Consider the following 19,695-nt stretch of genomic DNA (forward strand, 5'->3'; position numbering starts at 1 on the left):
ATTTTGTCTCTGTTATAGTCGTTGTTGTACTTTCTATCCTGTGTTACTTCTGACTGTTGCACTTAATTATATTGTCTTTATTATATACTATTATATCTTGTATTTTATTTAACCTCAGTAGGGCCCTGACTTTCCTCGTCACTACCCGATCGAGGTTAGGCTTGGCACTTACTGAGTATCGCTGTGGTGTACTTATGCCCTTTCTGCACATGTTTTTCATGTGCAGATCTAGGTACTTCCACTCAATCTTATCATCCTTGAGGCGAGGCGCTTTTGTAGAGACTTAGAGGTATATCTGCCGCGTCCGCAGACCGAGGAGTCCCTTTCTATCTTCTGTACTAGTATAGCCCTTCTGTATTTTTCCTTTTGATAGACATTCCTGGAGTTTGAGCTGTTTATGCATCTTTTAGCTTGTGATTCATGGGGTTCCGGATTTTGGGAGTATTAGGTTGAGATTACTGTACTGTTATATGCTAGGCGGCATCTTAAACATTGTTTTATTTTGTTATCTAGATTTTTAATTATTTTCTTTCCGCAATTGTTCTTTTTCCGCATTTGTTAGGCTTACCTAGTCGTAGAGACTAGGTGCCGTCATGATAGTTCACGGAGGGCGAACTGGGGTCGTGACACGGGACTTTTCTCTTCGGCTTTTTTCACTAATTTTTCTCCAATTTGATCATTTTTCGCATGAGTTTGTTCCTACATATAAGAAACGCGTAATGAGCATATTTTCACTTCAAAAGCGGTGTGAACCACTGTATTTCAGGCGAACTCACAAGGAGTTTCATTTATTATCAGATTTAAACTTAACGGGTTTTAACTTTTAAGGTTCTTATCTTTGAGCCTATTGCACTTTCCATATGCATGGATTCATATATAACTTAATATTTGTTAAATTTTAGTAATATATATAAAGTATCTCGACCAAGGCTAGAGTTTATTAATTCGGGTTCGGCCTAACATCCATGATACTTGTACTACTTAATAACTGTACAATGGTATACTTTGTGGATGGGCTATTTGCTACTGTTGATGGTAAGCTAACTATTTGTTCAGCCTAGGGGTAGCAAATGGGTTGATTGGGCTGAAGTTAGGCGGGTTAAACTGGGTTAAGTAAATAAATGTGTTAATGTTCAACCCTGCCAAAAATTCATTTGGGTCAAGATGGGATAAACAAGGGTTGTAACCTAACCCGCCCAACTTGACCCAAATCTTTTCTAAACTTTTAAACAAATCAAAACCTAACAAATTTAAAATATATTCACAAATAATCTTCTCTGACTCAAATAATGATATGTTGTGAATTTTATTGTGATACCTCATAATCACAAAACATACTATTTTTCAGTTTCTTTTGTTTTGGTCATTCCTTTCTACCTTAGTTATAAGTCAATATATTTAGAGGTTTGAGTTTACCTTCTAATACTTTTAAATGATTGTTCATCTAGTTATGCGTCTGTGGATCAAAATCAAAATATGCTTTTCAATTAAAGACTGTATAATAATTTTCATATAATTTTTTTGTTATGCTACAATCTTCTCGAAGTGTTCTTATATATATATATATATATATATATACACACACACTATATTAAAAGTACGAACACCCTTAACAAAATGTCGTTCGCCTTTTTGGCCCTTTAAAATTTAATTTCACATTAGGCAAAATAGTCATTTAATTATTCTAATATTTATTAAAACTTTAAAATCAACTAAAAATCTTGCACATTAAATAATTACCTTATTTGAACTACTAGGTAAGAAATTCTAATATTAAAAATCAAATATTAGTTAAAGATTGACCTTATAGAGCTATAAGATAAATATAGTAATTAAGTAATATATAAAACGTAACATAGAAACTTCAGATAGCTTATATATACTTTCCTTATGGCGTTGAATCAAACGGTAAATAAGGAATAGAAAGAATCAAATCAAATTTGACATTAGTCTTGTTTATTATAGGTACTCTGTAATTTTTCTTCTTTTATTTTTTGGACTATCATTACCCTGAATCCATGACAAAGAATAAGTTGATCAAATATTTTATGTAAAAGATTCTCTGTGGATTAAGTACGTAATAAATAATAGGAACTGATATATACTATATTAAAAGCACGAAGTCCCTATTGAAATATCGTTCGTCTCTTTTACCTTTTACAAGTACATTATATGTTGGATATACTTGTAATTGCAATCACTACTCTATTTTTTTTTTGTGGGCAAACAAAAAATTGTCGTGTGCTTACTTTTAGGTTTAGGATTCTTTAGAATTTTTATTGTTTGGGATTCTTTTCTTACGGAATTTTGTTTCCTTTAGGTTTTGTTTCCTTTAGTTGTAGGAATCTTTAGATTTCTTATTTATTGCGATGTGCATTGTAAATGTAATTAATTTTTATATCAGATTTAAAAGTTCATTCATATTAAATTGGTACAATTACACTCCTATTCATAACTAAGGAAATAAATAAAAACCTACTTAAAATAGAAAAGCACCTACATAAAAGAACGATAACAATGAAAAGAATGTGTTTGGCTATAATTCTATTGTTTTCCCAACTGTATTGCTTTAACATTGTTAAAAGAACCATAACAATGAAAAAAAATATTATATTAGTTTTATTCTTGGCTTGATATCATGTGATTTGAAGCTTTAGTTAATAAGTTCACTTCCATAGTCTTGTTTTACTGTTTTCTATGATTTATGATATATGTTGGTATTATCTGATATATCATTTTGGCGGATGTATCATTCTTAAGTCTTATTTTTATTTTCTTGATGCCTCCCATGATGTTTTACGTGTAGTTTTTGTTTCATGGCTTTGGGAAATTAATTTTATGTGTATTTTTGTAGATTATGCAAGCTCAGAACCTATGATTTATGGAAATACTCGTCATACCGTAAATTAGTGACAGATATATCGAGCCAAGGTCAGCCTTCGAGGTTTGGAAGAAATATTCTTATCCTACTCGTGGATTGTTGCAGTTTACTTTTAATCAAGAAAAAACAACTTTAATTGGCGTTGCTTTAATATCAAGGATATGCGTCGATCTACTTAGGATGTGTAAGTTTCTATATCCATCAATTGCCTCTAGAAAACTAGAGTCCTCTAAAAAAACTATTGTACTATTTAGGAACACAATTTTAATTTATTTCTTTTTTAATCTCCTGCTCAGTTAAACGCTATCACATAAATTGAGACATTGAATATATTACTATAGGATATGCTAATTCCTTCTTTCATGTTGTAATTTTCAGGACTTTGGATGACATTGACCCTGATTAACAAAGCTATGAGGTAGACTATCCATTCATATGTCTTTTGCTGTTATTGTTTTGTATTTATTTTCAAGTTTCCTACTTAACGTATGAACTTCTCTTAAGGTTTATCATGAATTTCAACAGTCTTTTATGCTTAATTTGATTTTCATCATGAGAGGAAGACCACCAAATATTTTTACATGTTGATTTCTTCATCTATGCAATATAACAACAATTGGGATGCATGACACATTTTTTAATAGTCACATCTTGGTCTCGAAAAGAATATCAGGTAACAAAAGAGAAAATATTCATATTAGAATATCTTTTATAAACTCATTAGTTCCCTACTCATTGTATGGCCTTTTACTTAATTAAAGAACCTTATTTTATTTTCCTTGTATTAATGAAGAATTTCACTATTTTCTTGTACGGTAATATTAGAAAAGTAGCAAACCTTTCTTTTTGGAGTTTTTAAGTTTTATTCTAAATTTTCATGTTCACAATAAAAATAAGAAATATTTCAAAATACACATTTTCTTACTTCTTTTAAACCTTTAAATCTTTTTTTTTGATAAATTATAAATTTATGAAGCCCGAAATGAGATGTTGATAGATATTATTTAATACAAATATTACACTAAACCTTTTCACCAATAAAGGTTTGATATAATGAAAAGAATGGGTTTGAATATCTCTCAAATTAATTTCTCCAATATTTTATAAGTCGCCCACTTTTTGTGAAAAGTCTGTTGCAATTGCACAATAGTTCAAATTTTGATAAATCACATTTTGTTTTCATATATGTGTCACCAGTTACCATAGTAAAGCTCATATGAATTTTGCATCATGTTTTAATGTTTTTTTTTCCAGTTCAATTGCTATATACGTAGCTTATTTTGTTGGTCGCATCTAAAGAATTATTAAAGCGCATGTATACTATTATAAAGTATGAAACCCTAAGCGAAATGTTTATTAGCTATATTAATATTCGATAAAGATAAAATTTAAAATATACTTAAACTTTGATTTAACTTCATATTTTGGAATTTGAAAGTTTTTTTTTTGGGAATAAAAATTGAAGTTAATTATAAATTTACCAATATTAATGCAGTTAAAAGAGCACATCTATTAAAATTACAAAATATTCCTCCATGACATTAGTTATATAAGTTTGATATAACTTAAAGGAACTATATCTCATTTTTCCTATTTTTGTTAATGTTAGATACCGTATAAATTTATTGTTTTGACATATAACTTTTTAATAATTTACGCAAAATGACACGTGCAACGCATAAGTATCAATTTTAAAAGATGTTGCCATACCCCATATATATATATATATATATATATATATATATATATATATATATATATATATATATATATATATATATTATCTTTTTTATATTAAAAGTACGAAAGTTCTTAGCGAAATGTCGTTTGTCTTTTTACCCTTTAAAAATCAGTTTTACATTGGATAAAAGTGTAATTTAAATTGCTTTCCTAATGGTTAGGACCTTAAAATCAAGCCAATTTTTTTACTAAATCAAAACTTATTTGAATTAGGTAAGAAGTTCTTAACATTTTCTAAATTTTATGATCTTTTCAATTAATAAAAGAATAATGGCATTATATCAATTCATGGTAAACTTCTTCATATGCACAAAGTACACGTTAGGTTTGACTACTTTTTCTTTTTTGCTTAAATACAATTAATCATTTAAATTATATTAGAATACATTTATTAGTGGTAAATATTTATACAATTATGAGAAGTAAATATATCAACAGAAATATACATTCCATGTTAGATATAATGATAACTGCCATTAATATTTTATATGTTGGATATTTCAATTGATTTTCTAAATTTTCAATGAACTAATATCTTAATTGTGTATAAATTTAGTATCTTAATAAAAAGAATAGAGAAATTTTCTTAGGAAAAATGACATTGTATAGCCGCTCTTAAAATAATAGTCGAAAAATGTATATTGTTTGTATTTATATATATATATATATATATATATATATATATACATTTTGTATGTTATATACAAAAATTATACCAATTTTATACACTTTTTCAGCTACCGAATATAAATAGTTTCTGGCCCGGGCTAAAAGTGATAATACCCCTTTTCCTTACTCTTAATTATATAAATATTACATTCCTCTCGATGTCAATTGTTATTACACATAATTCATTCTTATTCTAAATTTTACACACTTTTTATTAATAGACGTAAAAACACGTGCAACGTACACTAAAACTAGTACTCCCTTCGGTCCAAAATAAGTGATTTTTTGGTCTTTTTTATCCAAAATAAGTAATTTTTTCAGATTTCAAGAGTGAGTTAATTATTTTTTTCCTACATTGCCCTTGGAGTAAATAGTGTTGGAGTATGTGTTAAGAGTGTTTATGTGAGATAGTAAAGGTTAATATGGTCAATTTCATTGCTAATTAATGTTAAAAAGTGCATTTATTAAACTGTGTGAAAACATCCAAAAAATCACTTATTTTAGATCGGACGGAGTGTATATTGTCGTCAGCAATTGCCTTTATCTTTTTTCTCCTGTTTTTGAGTTTTCTCTTCTTTTTCCCCTTTACCTTATTCAATGGAGTAATAAATTTCTTCTTCTTTCATTTACCGATTAATTTAATTGAGAAACCCAACCGTTTCGTCCTTCATTGGTAGTAATAGCCCATTAATTTCTACCAAAACCCTTTCTTCTTCCTATTTGATTACAACAATTTCAAACGCTAATATCTAATTTTTATCTCCCTAGATAAAAAGAGTTCCACTTTTCCTCCATCCTCCATGAATAAAAAGAGAGTTCTACTTTTCTTCTGGAAACCCATCAAAGTCCCTGTCAAAATTGCACTGTATGTGATATGACTTGGAATTCAACTCAAGTTGGTAATTTAAGGGGCGGAAAGACGGGTAGCTTTTTTTCCTTTTTCTTTTTAATTCGATCAAAAATTCTTGCTTCAAATATGATATTCTTGACGTTTTACTCTTTTGATTTATTTATTTTTACAGGAAAAACGATATTGGCCTGTGTTATCACTACATGCCCTCACCAAAATTTCAAGCTTTTGGTCATCTGTCTTCACTTTCTCTTGCAGGTTCAATCACAAATTAGAAGAGATGCATTTTCCCCCAGTTTTTGTAGCTAAAGATCAACCATTGTTATCATTCGTTGGTCTTATATTTAATTCATTTTTTCTGAACCATTGTTTATATGCCTTTTTGAAGACGGTCATATGTATCGTCCTTTCAGTGGACTTCACAAATCGTGCTTATGGCGTCGGAAGAAGAGAAGAAGACTCGCCGTTCTCTTCTCGATTTCCCCATTGTGAGGTTCAAAACACATTTATTTTGGTTAAGTTATTTAACTTTACTTGCAGTTGTGTTCTTCTACCAACAAATTGCAATGAATTTTTTTTGGAGATAATAATAGCTATTCGGAGTTGCCGGTTACTTTGCGCTAAGAGTAAAACCTAAATGTATAAGATAAAAAGATAATTAGTTTAATGTAGACATAGTTTTTGGTTATATTAGTGTGAATGATTGTTGTTGTTTGAACGAGTCCCACCATAGTATAGAATTATTCTCAATTACAATTTGGTTTATTTTCAGTCTTCTTTTTTATCTTTTATCCGCGAAAGGACACTCCATTTTAATCTTCACGTAAATACAGTTATAATTCTTATATTATTCATTTTTCCTATTTAAAACCCTTGCATATGCTTCACGTTACGAAGTAAATTCTCATTTTGTGATTTTACCAATTCACAGCTTTCACCGTCCGTCAGTTTTAGTGGGAATCAGACTATGCAACGATGCAATTACTCTGCCTGCAAGTTACTGTAGTGGACCTGCATCATATCCCCTCACCTGCTAGCCATGTTGGTTATGGTGGAATTTTTTGATCTAATGTTCGTGGTGGTGGTCGGGGTAGCCCAGCAACTTAAATATGCCTGATGTTACCGTTGAAGAACTCCAAGAACTTTTAGGAAGCATCGGACAAGTAATATGAAATTTCTTTTGGTTATGATTATTTTTTTAGAGTTATTTTTCCATTAGAAAATCATTATTTTTCTTTAATTCACAACTCCATGATGTTCAATGTGGTATTGCTACTTGGAGGATGAAGATAACATGTCTGGATACTGAATATTTTAGATATTTTATCTTTTAGTGATACTATAAATATTGCATGATTTCATGGTGAATTAGTGCATAGTTTGGTGTGATGAATGTTAATTTAAGTTTACTCTTCTGTAATTATGCTTGAGGTTGGTTTCCTCTAAGATAGAAAGATTTAGTGGTCAAAGTTGGAAGTTGATGAAGAATTGTCACGACCCTAACCCTGAACCTGGTCGTGATGACGCCTTTCGTGAAGATAAGGCCAGCCAATTCAATCCAACTCAACTTTTAAAGTAGCTAGTCAACATAAAAATAGTCTAAATATGTTTAAACAGTACTAAATAGCGGAAATATTGATAACAATGCGAAAAGTCCAACCCGACACAGCCTTAACCGGGGTGTCACAAGTCACGAGCATTCTCTAAACCATAATACTAGTCTGCTAAAGTCATAAACTACTACAAGTGTTTGAAAGGAAAACAGAAATGATAGAGAAGTAGAGACACAGGGCTGCGGACGTCAACAACTACCTCGTAGTCTCTGAAAAATCGCCTGGAACTGGAGGAATCAGCACTCAGGAGCGATACCAGCTATGCCTGAATCTGCACACAGGGTGCAGGGAGTAAAGTGAGTACCCCAACTCAGTGAGTAACTGATGTTTAGCTTAAAGCATATATATTTCTATGTATATCACCTCATATTTTACTTTTGTTTCGTAAATTTGGGATGTTAAATGCTATGATTTATATTAATTTGAAGTGTTTCTACATGTAGGAATGATTCGGGAGCAATTGGGGACGAGACGCGCAAGATTTGAGCTAAAATGACCAAAATCGGGAAAAATGTCATTTGGGCTCCACAGGCAGCGCCTGGTGCAAACTGTGGCGCTGAAAATAGTGTTGGCAAATTGGGCAGCGCCCGCGCCAGGCTGGGCGCCAGTGACGTGAATCTTCTCCAAATTCGCCCGGGGCAAGGTTATTTCGGCCCTAGACTTACCCAACACGTATAAAAGCAAGAGAAAACCTATTTTTTGAAGGGGGAGACGCCACTTTGGAGAAAAGAGACAAGAAACATTGAAGAGCAAGAACATCTCAGAATTCTTCATCTTTTCCAGTATTTTCAATCAATCAAAACTTATGCAATTGTTTGATTACATCATGAGTGGTTAAACACCCATTGTTCTGGGGTTGTGATTTAGCCATGAATATTGTTGTTTGATATTAGCTTGACCTTGATTATAATTCAGCAATATATGGTTGTTTCTTCTATTCTGTGATTAATTGCTTAATTGTCTGGCCAGCAGTTAGGTTCTATTTACTAACTATACTATGCTTGGGAAAGCCCTGTTTAGATTAGAGAAGAATTGAAGAGAGCACGATCTTAACCCTTAGGGGGGAGAGGATTTGTGGTTAGGATAGGAATATACCTAGTCACTGTGCTTAATTAAATGTCGTAATCTTAATAAGTTCTTAATAGATTGATTTTATAGGAATACGGGTGTTAATCTATTGAGAATAGGTGAATAGTACTTCAGGAGAAGGCTATGAGAGCATTTATCGATTAATTAGCAACCATGAGTGAATTATATGAAAGGGAGAGTTAATTAGAACACAATACGAATGGTGAATCGATCACAACCCTGGAATACTTGTCTCTACTGAATACACAACAATCAACTCGTTACTTGATAATTTAGTTATTATTTAGAATCGTAGTATAATATAATCATATTATTGGACTTTGATTTTAGCTGGATTGAATAACAATTTTAGTGATTTAGTGAGTAGATTATACAAGTCTTTGTGGGTTCGACACTCAACTTATCATTATATTACTTGTCGACCACGTATACTTGTGTGTGCGTTTGGGAGCAACAAGTTTTTGGCGCCGTTGCCGGGGACTTGAATATAAACTACTTTCTAGTTTTGCTTTAATTGTTTATTTCATCTAGTATAACGTTACTCGATTGTTGCTCTACTCTCAGAAACTTTGATTGAATGCATAGGGTCAGAAGCCAGGACATACTCAACGGCTTTGACCCCGAACCTGAGAAAACATTTAACAGGAGGTTGAGGGAAGCAAGGGATACAAACAATATTCAAGCACTCATTCAATTTCCTGTGAACATGGCAGAGGAGCAACATATGGCTATTCAGGAGGTAGCAATGCCCAATATTGCTAATGTTACCTCCAACATAGTGAAGCCCAGAATCACTGGGCACTTTGAGCTGAAACAAAGCATGATCCAGCTACTTCATGCAAACGGGCAATTTATGGGTCTTCCAAACGAGGATCCACAACAGCATATTCTGAACTTCCTGGAGATTAGTGATACTTATATCACTAACGGGGTCACTCCAGATTATGTGAGGCTCACACTTTTTCCATTCTCTCTGTTGTGCGAAGGTAAGCGATGGCTAAAGGCAGAACTAGCTAATTCCATTACATCATGGAATGAATTGGCAAGAAAATTTCTGGCAAGGTTCTTTCCTTCAGGCAAAACTGCAAAGATCAGAAATGAGATAGTTGCCTTCAAACAGAAAGCAGGAGAATCTTTATACTCAGCTTGGGAAAGGTTCAAGGGGATACTCAGAGACTGTCCTCATCACAATCAGACGAATGAAGTGTTAGTTCACACTTTCATAGAAGGGCTTCATCCCCAACAAAAATTGTAGTTGATGCTGCAACTGAAGGTCAAGTATTGGAGAAAAGCTTTGATGAAATTTATGTGTTATTGAACAAATTCTCCAAAAGCAATCCGGATTGGCAAGGAGAGATGGGTAGGAACATGGTACAAAAATCACCAGGGGTTCTTGAATTAGATGTTGTCTCAGCATTGTCAGCACATGTCTCTACGTTGACCAACCAAGTCAATCAGATGACCATGATCATTAATAAGCAACAAGCCCAGCCAGTGCAACAAGTTCAAATATTTTGTGAAGTATGTGGAGAGGTTCACATGAGCAATTTATGCCCAGCAAATCCAGAATCTTTATATTTTGTAGGTAATGCAAATCGAGGCCAAACAAATCAGTATGGGGACACCTACAATCCCAATTGGAGGAATCACCCAAACTTCTCTTGGGGTAGAAATCAAGGCAATCAAAATCAATACCGGCCTCAAGCACCTCAACAACAATCCAGACCACCTCAGGCTGAACAACAAGCTAGCCTTGAGGAGATGATGAAGAAATTGATGGCCGACCAGCAAGCCCTCAATCAGAAATTAACCGCAGATCAACAAACTTTCAATCAGAAATTAATAGCAGATCAACAAACTTTCAATCAGAAAATAATGGTTGATCAGCAGGCTCAAGCCACAACACTGAGAAATTTGGAGCACCACGTGGGCCAACTTCCTAGAGCCCAAAATACCATACCAGTAGGGGCTCTTCCTAGTGATACTGAGCCCAATCCTAAAGCTCAAGTCAATGCGGTTACCTTGAGAAATGGAAGAGCATTAGAAGAAGTTCCAAAGAAAAAGAAGAATATAGCTCATCCTGAAGGAGAATTAGTTCCCAAGCCAGTTGAGGGGAATGAGAAAGATGATAAAGGACCTGAGCCAGTAATTGAGACTAGGCCACCACCTCCATTTCCACAAAGACCGCAGAAGCATAAAGATGATGCTAAGTACAAGAAATTCCTAGATATTTTGAGCCAAGTGAGTGTGAATTTTCATTTGGTGAAAATTTTGCAGGAAGTGCCTAAGTATGCAAGGTATCTCAGAGATATTGTGGCAAACAAACGAAGACATGCAGAGTTTGAAACAGTTGCACTTACTGAAGAGTGCAGTGCCATAGTTCAGAGTAAACTTCCTCCTAAGTTGAAGGATCCTGGGAGTTTCACAATTCCTTTGTCTCTTGGACAAGAAGTTGGTAGAGCCCTGTGTGATTTAGAGGCTAGTATAAATTTGATGCCATCCTCTTTGTTCAAGCAACTCGGATTGGGGGTGCTTAGACCTACTACAATCACTTTATAGTTAGCAGATAGGTCACTAGTCATGCCAGAAAGAATTATTGAGGATGTGTTAGTTCGAGTGGGAAAGTTTATTCTTCCTGCTGATTTTATTGTTCTTGATTACGAGGCAGATGATGAAGTGCCCATTATTTTGGGGCGACCATTCTTAGCTACTGGTGGAGCAATTATTGATGTGAGGGCAGGGAAGTTAAAAATGAGAGTTGACGATGAGGAGGTCACTTTTAATGTGTACAAGGCACTTAAGCTCCCTAAGCATTATGAGGACTTCTGCATGATTACTGTGGTCGAATTGAAGGGAATAGAGCAGAGTCACCATGTGAATTATAGTGTTCCAGATGGGACAACTGAGTTAGAGGAGGTGGTGTTTCCAACTGAGCGTGTAAAGATGATTGAGAAAAGAGCCAGAGATGAAAGACGAGACCTTCCAAGAGAGTGCAAAAAGGCTAGATTTCATGGGAGAAAGAAGAAGAGAAAGCGCCCAGCCTGAGCAGAGTAGCAGAGTCGTGCCATGGCTATAAATAAGGCGCTTGTTGGGAGGCAACCCAACCTGTATATCTTTTATGTATTGATTATTTTTTTTAGTGTCAAGTTTTTGTGTTGTTTTTATTTTGCAGAGTAGGGGAAGTCTGAGTACCCAAAGTTGAAGCTAAGGAGCATGTTTGAGCTTAAGTGTGGGGTCGTCCCGACCCTTAATATTGAGGATCATGTACGAGCTAGCCCCGAGAAGGTCTCAGGGAGTATTTCTCGCCCTTGTTTTAATATTTTTCTCTTTGATAAAGCATCGAGGACTCTGCATAATATAAGTGTCGGGTAGGGAAACTACTTTCTGAAGTGTAATTGTATAAAACTAATTTTTTATTTAGTTTTTCTTTTAGAACTCGTAGTAGATATAGTCTAGGTTAAAAAATTAAAAAAAAATAAAAACGAAAATTGAAAAAAAAAATAGAATTAGAAAAAGTTCAGATTTTTCCCGACGATGGATCTTTTGGACAATGTTCTTGAGGGATAAAGTCCGATTAAAAACACCAAAAAGATTTTTTGCTTTTTAGGATAGTAAGGTAGTATCCCTTGGTTTTTCTTTGGCGCCGGTTCTTTTTCAAGGGTGTAGCTCGAACCGGGTACTTTATTTTTTTTTAGGAATAGTTTAGGAAGAAACTGAGTCGGTCTAAGATATTCATTTACATGGTTGATGTTGGCACATTAGGCTATGACATACATTCTGTTTTCCTGTGTATTTGGTTTGAATTGTGAAGCCTAAGTAAAGTAAATAGCCTATTTTGTGACACCCTTTTTTTCCAGTTGTTTGACTCGTATGCCACATAGTGCAATATTGCTTAAATTTCTCAATTATGTGTGCTTGCTTGACTTGAGAGTTGAACAGAACCGTATTGATTGAGTCATGTGCAATGTGTGTATGAGGATTTGTGATTTTCTGTGCTATCTTGTGTAGTCTAGAACTTGCCCCGTGTGTTAATTGAAGCGAAATTGTAAGTTGTGATAATCTAGGAGATGACGTAGGCATTTTCTTGCTTGATCATGGATGTGCTTGTCACATAAAAATAAAATTTTCCGTTGGTAGCCCTTTGAGCCTATAGACCTTTCTTTTGGCACTCACATTACAAGCCATACAACTATTTTGTTCTTAATTGGATATTGATTGAACCTTTACCTCCTAAGGAACTTAGTCGCTAAAAGAAGTAAGGTTAGAGATTGGGGAGTAGCTTTTGAGTGGAAACATGGAAGGTCCCATTGGTGCACTAAAGTTGAAATCAAAAGACACTAGCCAATGAACCTTAATGTATGGAGTGTGTGAAAAGAAAAAAAAAGAAAGAAAAAAAATGAGAGTTCAAATAATGTAGAAAAAACACATACACCTCCAATTCTTATTGATTTGTGCTAGTGGAATTATAGAAGTGCTTAATTGAAAAGAGGGCTATATTGCATATGGTGTGTGGAAAGTGAATTGGTTGAGAAGAATATGTTGCTTGAATTGTAAATGTAGTGTATTAAAGTGCTTAGGGGGTTAGCCACTATTTCTAAATATATCATACCTGTCCCTTAGCCTACATTACAACCTTAAAGTCCTAATTGATCCTAGATTTGGCTAGCTTAAATTAGTAGAGATATACACTACGGGCAAGCTTATGGTACGACCATGGGATGCATATGAACTCTTTGTGAGAGTGAGCGAATTTTGTTCAATTGTGTGATGTCCTTAACCTATATACAAAAGCATATTTGAATGTGTGGACCAATTTATATTCACTCTTTTATTTGTTGGTGAGGGCACATGATCTCATGAATGATTGGTAATGTTGTAAGCTTTCTTGTTGGGCAAGTGTATGAATTGAGGGTGCTTAGTGGTTGCAAGTCGACTTTTGAGGTTGGGTGGTGACAAATAGGCTAATGGAATTGATTGAATTGAAGGGTTATACTTGGGCATGCTTAAACGGGAAGAATGTGAATTTTTGTGCTTCATGCTTGTGTGCCGGTATTGATCATAGTCAAGGGTATAGTATGTGGTTAAAATTTAAAGTGCTCCTCTATAATTGATACTTGTATGTAGTTTAAGGGTAGTATTGTCCCATTGCTCGAGGACGAGCAAAAGTCTAAGTGTGGAGTGTTGATGTTTAGCTTAAAGCATATATATTTCGATGTATATCGCCTCATATTTTACTTTTGTTTCATGAATTTGGGATGTTAAATGCTATGATTTATATTAATTTGAAGTGTTTCTACTTGTAGGAATGATTCGGGAGCAATTGTGGGCGAGACACGCAAGATTTGAGCTAAAACGAACAAAACCGGGAAAATACCATTTGGGCGCCACAGGCAGCGCCTGGCGCCACTTGTGGTGCTGAAAACAGTGTTGGCAAATTAGGCAGCGGCCTGGTAGGCGTCGGGCGCCGAGCTGGGCTCTAGTGACGTGAATCTTCTCCAAATTTGCCCGGGACAAGGTTATTTCGGCCCTAGACCTACCCAACACGTATAAAAGTAAGAGAAAACCTATTTTTTGAAGGGGGAGACGCCACTTTGGAAAAAAGAGACACACAAGAAACATTGAGGAGCAAGAACATCTCAGAATTCTTCATCTTTTCCAGTATTTTCAATAAATCAAAACTTATGCAATTGTTTGATTACATCATGAGTGGCTAAACACCCATTGTTCTGGGGTTGTGATTTAGCCATGAATATTGTTGTTTGATATTAGCTTGACCTTGATTATAATTCACCAATATATGGTTCTTTCTTCTATTCTATGATTAATTGCTTAATTGTCTGGCTAGCAGTTAGGTTCCATTTATTATCTATGCTATGCATGTGAAAGCCGTATTTAGATTAGAGAAGAATTGAAGAGAGCACGATCTTAACCTTTAGGGGGAGCAAATTTGTGGTTACGATAGAAATATACCTAGTCAGCGTGCTTAATTAAATATCGTAATTTTAATGTGTTCTTAATAGATTGATTTCATAGGAATATAGGCATTAATCTATTGAGAATATGTGAGTAGTACTTCGGGAGAAGGCTATGAGAGCATTTATCGATTAATTAGCAACCATGAGTGAATTATATGAAAGGGAGAGTTAATTAGAACACAATACGAATGGTGAATCGATCACAACCCTGGAATACTTGTCTCTACTGAATACACAACAATCAACTCGTTACTTGATAATTTAGTTATTATTTAGAATCGTAGTATAATATGATCATATTACTGGACTTTGATTTTAGCTAGATTGAATAACAATTTTAGTGATTTAGTGAGTAGTTTATACAAGTCTCTATGGGTTCGATACTCAACTTATCATTATATTATTTATCGACCATGTATACTTGCATGTGCGTTTGGGAGCAACAGTAACAAATGTAAATAACGACTGAAAGTAAGAAAACATGTAAAATACAAGGCATTCTATACTGAAGTAGTAAAAAAATCACTTAAAACAGTAACAGAGTGAAGAGTCAAGTAAAAATCCCTTTTCAACAAGTAAAACAAGTAATTGACAGGTAAATAAACAAATAGAAGTTCGCCCCTCGGGCACAGTATCAACGAATCTGCACCTGGGGCAATATCTCAGAACAGTACCAGCCCCTCGGGCTCAATCTCAGAGCAATATCAGCCCCTCGGGCTCAATCTCACATCACAATGGGTAACTGCGCTCACTGGGGGTGTACAGACTCCGGGAGGGGCCCCTTATGGCCCAAGCGCAATATCAAGCCATCTCGTGGCATCAAATCTAGGCCCTTGGCCTCATATCAATCAAGCCACCTCGTGGCATATTTATGTATCTCAGGCCCTCGGCCTCATATCAGTATCAATGTATCCTCATAGCTAGGCCCTCGGCCTTACTCAGTCCAAAAATCATCACAAGCCCCTCGGGCAATAGTAAAACAGTATTTCTCAGCCCAAAACATCATTTAAAAATATCATTTAAGTCTCAAAACTAAGTAAAAATGGCTGAGTAGTAAAACAGTGAAAAATAACATGACTGGGTTCAAGTAATAAGTCAAAAAAGTGAGGAAATAGTAATTAAAATCCCCGAAGGTTTCAAATAGTTGACACAAAGCCCAAATATGGCAATCAACCCAAATCATGATGATAGCAAATAAGTTTCAGTCAAATATGCGGTAAAATCATCAATCAAGATGGACCAAGTCACAATCCCCAATAGTGCACGACCCCACGCTCGTCATCAAGCGTGTGTCTCACCTCAATATAGCACTATGATGTGCAAATCCGGGGTTTCAAACCCTCAGAGCATCATTTACAATCATTACTCATCTCGAACCGGCTAAATCTCTAACTTGCGACGCCTTTGCCCTTCAAATCGGCCTCCACACGTGTCGAATCTATCCAAAATCAGAAGGAATACGTCACAATATGCTAAAGGAACAAAGCCCAAGTGAAAACAATCAACAAAGGGCACAATTCCCTAAATTACCAAAACTCGAGCCCTAGGCCCACGTCTCGGAATCGGATAAAATTTATATTTTCAGAATCCTCATACCCTCACGAGTCTAACCATACCAAAATTATCCAATTCCGGTACCATTTGGTCCTTCAAATAATCATTTCATATTTTTTGAAGATTCCACAAATTTTCTTCCAAAACTCCATCCCAAATCACGAATTAAATGATGAATTCGGTGATAGATTCATGTACTCTAGCCAAATCTGAGTTAGAATCACTTACCTCGATGAATTTCATGAAAAACCTTCGAAATATCACAAAACTCTAAGCTCTCTAGGTCAAAATATTAAATAAAACCCAAAACCTCATATTTATAGAGTACCCCTACGGATTTCCACCTCTGCGGACCGCACAAAAACGACCGTGATCCGTACAAAACTAGTGCGGTCCGCACAAAAATGACTGCGGCCGCACAGGTTTTTATCTGCAGTGACAGGCTTTAGTATTTTGGCCATAACTTTCGCTACAGATGTCTAAATTGCGATATCTTTACCTTTCTGGAAACTAGACACGAAGGGCTACAACTTTCATTTTTGAATCATCTCAAAATTCTTGTAGATAATAAAATATGAGCTTTCGAAGTAGGACAAGTGAAATATTCCCGACCGCGGCCGCACTGCATTTTGTGCGGTCCGCACAACACCTACCATGGACGCACTTCATTTTGTGTGGACCGCGCTGGTGGGTTCCGAGTCCTGCAACCCTTCTAGACCTGCTACAGCTATGATTTTCGGCCTAAAACATCCCGGAACCTACTCGGAACCCCCGGAACTTCAAACCAATTGTACCAATACATCCCATGACATCGTTCAAACTTGTTCAAAAATTTGGAACGCTCACAACAACATCAAACCACCAATTTAACATAGGATTCAAGCCTAAGAACTCCAACAACTCTTAAATTATGCTTTCGATCAAAAAGTCTATCAAATCTCATCCGAATGACCTGAAATTTTGCACATACATCCCAAATGACACAACGGACCTACTCCCATTTCTGGAATTCCATTCCGACCCCGATATCAAAATCTCGCCTATCAACCGGAAAACGCCGAAATCTCAATTTCGCCAATTCAAGCTAAACCTTCCACGGACTTCCACAATGCATTACGATCATGCTCCTATGTCCCAAATCACCTAACAGAGCTAACCAAGCCATAAAAATTCCAATCCGAGATCAAATACACACAAGTCAAATCTTGGTCAAACCTTTCAAATTTTAAGCTTTCAACTGAGACTATTCTCCCAAATTCATTCTGATTAACCTGAAACGCAACACCAACGATTTACATAAGTCATAATACACCACACGGGGTAAGTCATGCCCGAAAACTGGCGAGCAAAGTGCAAAATCTCAAAACGACTGGTCGGTTCGTTACATCCTCCCCCACTTAAAAACACATTTGTCCTCGAATGTGCCCAGAGTTGTTCTAGAAGCCAACCAATTGTTGAATAACTTTACCATGCATATACCCGGGGGTGATCCCACGTCACCCTATCTCATATAGGTCCGATAACTCAATGCAACCAAAATTTCACAATCCAACCTAGCCCATAAACCTTAGAACCCCATTTCCACTTTCGAAATCATCCACAAGATCAGAATCTCACATCTATATTCAGAATAAGCCCGAACAAGCTGTAATAACCCATACCTGCAACCTCACAATTACATGATAAACCACGTAACTCAAACGCTCGTAGCGATAACTTCTATTCACATCAGCTGCCCACAACAATCGAATATCCGTAGAAAACCTCTTATCAACTAAAGTTTCATCCCAACATTTTCATATACTGCCAACGATAAATGAAACATGCAATAAACCATAACCATTTCTCAGATCAACCATTCATGAAGCCACTTCTCCTTTGGTAAATACCATAGCAAATTTTCGAGCCGAACCTTGATATTATCCTTCCAACATGCTGAAATCGAATCCGTTCGTATTCATTAATGATCCTAACGATCTCCTCTAATCCAACACACCACTCTAGTGACATGACACGTCAATATAGGCCTAAGCCACAACTTGCATAATACGCGCACCAATAAGCAACGGTCCGAACATACTCAAATCATGAAAATGACTCAAATGAAAGAGTTGTACCTCAAGCTCACCAGTACCACCACAACACAAGGCTGAGAACCCGTCTCACATCATAGGAATAGAACACACGAATCTAACCTACAAGGTCATACCTCCACATAAATTCGCTGCAATGCGCGACCTTATCCAAACACTGCTCCACATGGAACACCTCAAGTCACTCTGCTCGAAATTGATGACAACGCGCAATTGATATCTAGAATCAAGGTAAATCATCATAACCACGGTAAAGCAAGTACATAACACCGCACAACCCGAAAGGGCATAACAGATGCGCCATCCGCCAAGCAACATCCAATACTCCTCCCGCTCGAATCTTGCTGAGAGACCCCAATAATACCGCACCACATGTGCCGATAACCAACAAATCCTAACGCCTCACAACACAGAAAGGTATCTCATAGGCCTACCCGGATTACTAATAAGCTCAATAACCGATGAATCAACACCTCTCTCAATAATACAATTCGGAGCCAACCAAGCTGACTCAAGTTAGAACACGCATCCACATTGGCCTGCCAACGAACTCCTTATCAAGGTGAAGCTTCTCCTTCCACCCCTTTAACTCTGCTGGTGCCATACTACACGGTGCCCGACATCAAATCAATACCGAAATCAACAACCCTACCCGACGACTTGCCTGGCCACAAGAAACACATCCGAAAAGTCCCTCACCACCGGAACTGAATCAATGGTAGAAGCCTCTACACTGACATCCATCACGGAAGCCCAAATAAGAAAGAAAATCCTTCCCAACCGTCCGCTAGGTCTTCAACATATAAACCACTTCACTAGGGCATAATCCTACAGATCTCGTCACTCAATCCGTGGCATTTCCGGCATAGCCAACAATGCCGCCTTAGTGCAATAGTCCAGAATGACACAACACGAAGATAACCAATCTGAACCCAATATCCCATACAAAATCTAACATGCCAAGCACAAAAGATCTGCTCGGGTTTCCAAACCCCGATAGTCACTAAACAGTGTCGATACACCCGACTCACAACCACAACATAGCCCGAATGTGAGAACTTCCCTATCTCCAAATCCATATGGCACATGAATCAACATACCTGAACCCAATTATGCCGTTTGAATGCATACCGCACCTCAAATACCCAATCATTCCACGAAAGATACTCTAAAATTCCCCTGTGTTACCAAGCAAACTCGAATATCAGCAGCCGATCTAATAAGACAGCGC

The 19,695-nt window shown here is 36.0% G+C and overlaps 2 protein-coding genes and 1 non-coding gene across 4 annotated transcripts; 2 read left to right on the forward strand and 1 right to left on the reverse strand.

The window, feature by feature from the left end:
- Positions 1–5,940: 5,940 nt before the first annotated feature.
- On the forward strand, positions 5,941–8,651 carry LOC142163595 (uncharacterized). 2 transcript variants are annotated; one of them, XM_075220874.1, is made up of 5 exons: positions 5,941–6,213; positions 6,313–6,398; positions 6,529–6,633; positions 7,072–8,049; positions 8,197–8,651. In XM_075220874.1, exons 1-4 carry the CDS (start codon positions 6,165–6,167, stop codon positions 7,144–7,146), a joined length of 315 nt encoding a protein of 104 aa, XP_075076975.1. In that variant the 5' UTR covers positions 5,941–6,164; the 3' UTR covers positions 7,147–8,049; positions 8,197–8,651. The 2 variants fall into 2 exon arrangements, with proteins under 2 accessions (XP_075076975.1, XP_075076976.1); XM_075220875.1 differs by having other exon boundaries at positions 6,529–6,628.
- Positions 8,652–9,929: 1,278 nt separating this feature from the next.
- On the reverse strand, positions 9,930–10,034 carry LOC142163736 (small nucleolar RNA R71). Its single transcript, XR_012694666.1, has one exon. It is a non-coding gene; the product is annotated as a small nucleolar RNA R71 (small nucleolar RNA).
- Positions 10,035–10,198: 164 nt separating this feature from the next.
- On the forward strand, positions 10,199–11,401 carry LOC107831420 (uncharacterized). Its single transcript, XM_016659179.2, has one exon. It carries the CDS (start codon positions 10,199–10,201, stop codon positions 11,399–11,401), a length of 1,203 nt encoding a protein of 400 aa, XP_016514665.2.
- Positions 11,402–19,695: the final 8,294 nt, after the last annotated feature.

This window comes from Nicotiana tabacum, chromosome 8 (genome assembly GCF_000715075.1).
Source record: "Nicotiana tabacum cultivar K326 chromosome 8, ASM71507v2, whole genome shotgun sequence".
Classification (NCBI taxonomy): domain Eukaryota; kingdom Viridiplantae; phylum Streptophyta; class Magnoliopsida; order Solanales; family Solanaceae; genus Nicotiana; species Nicotiana tabacum.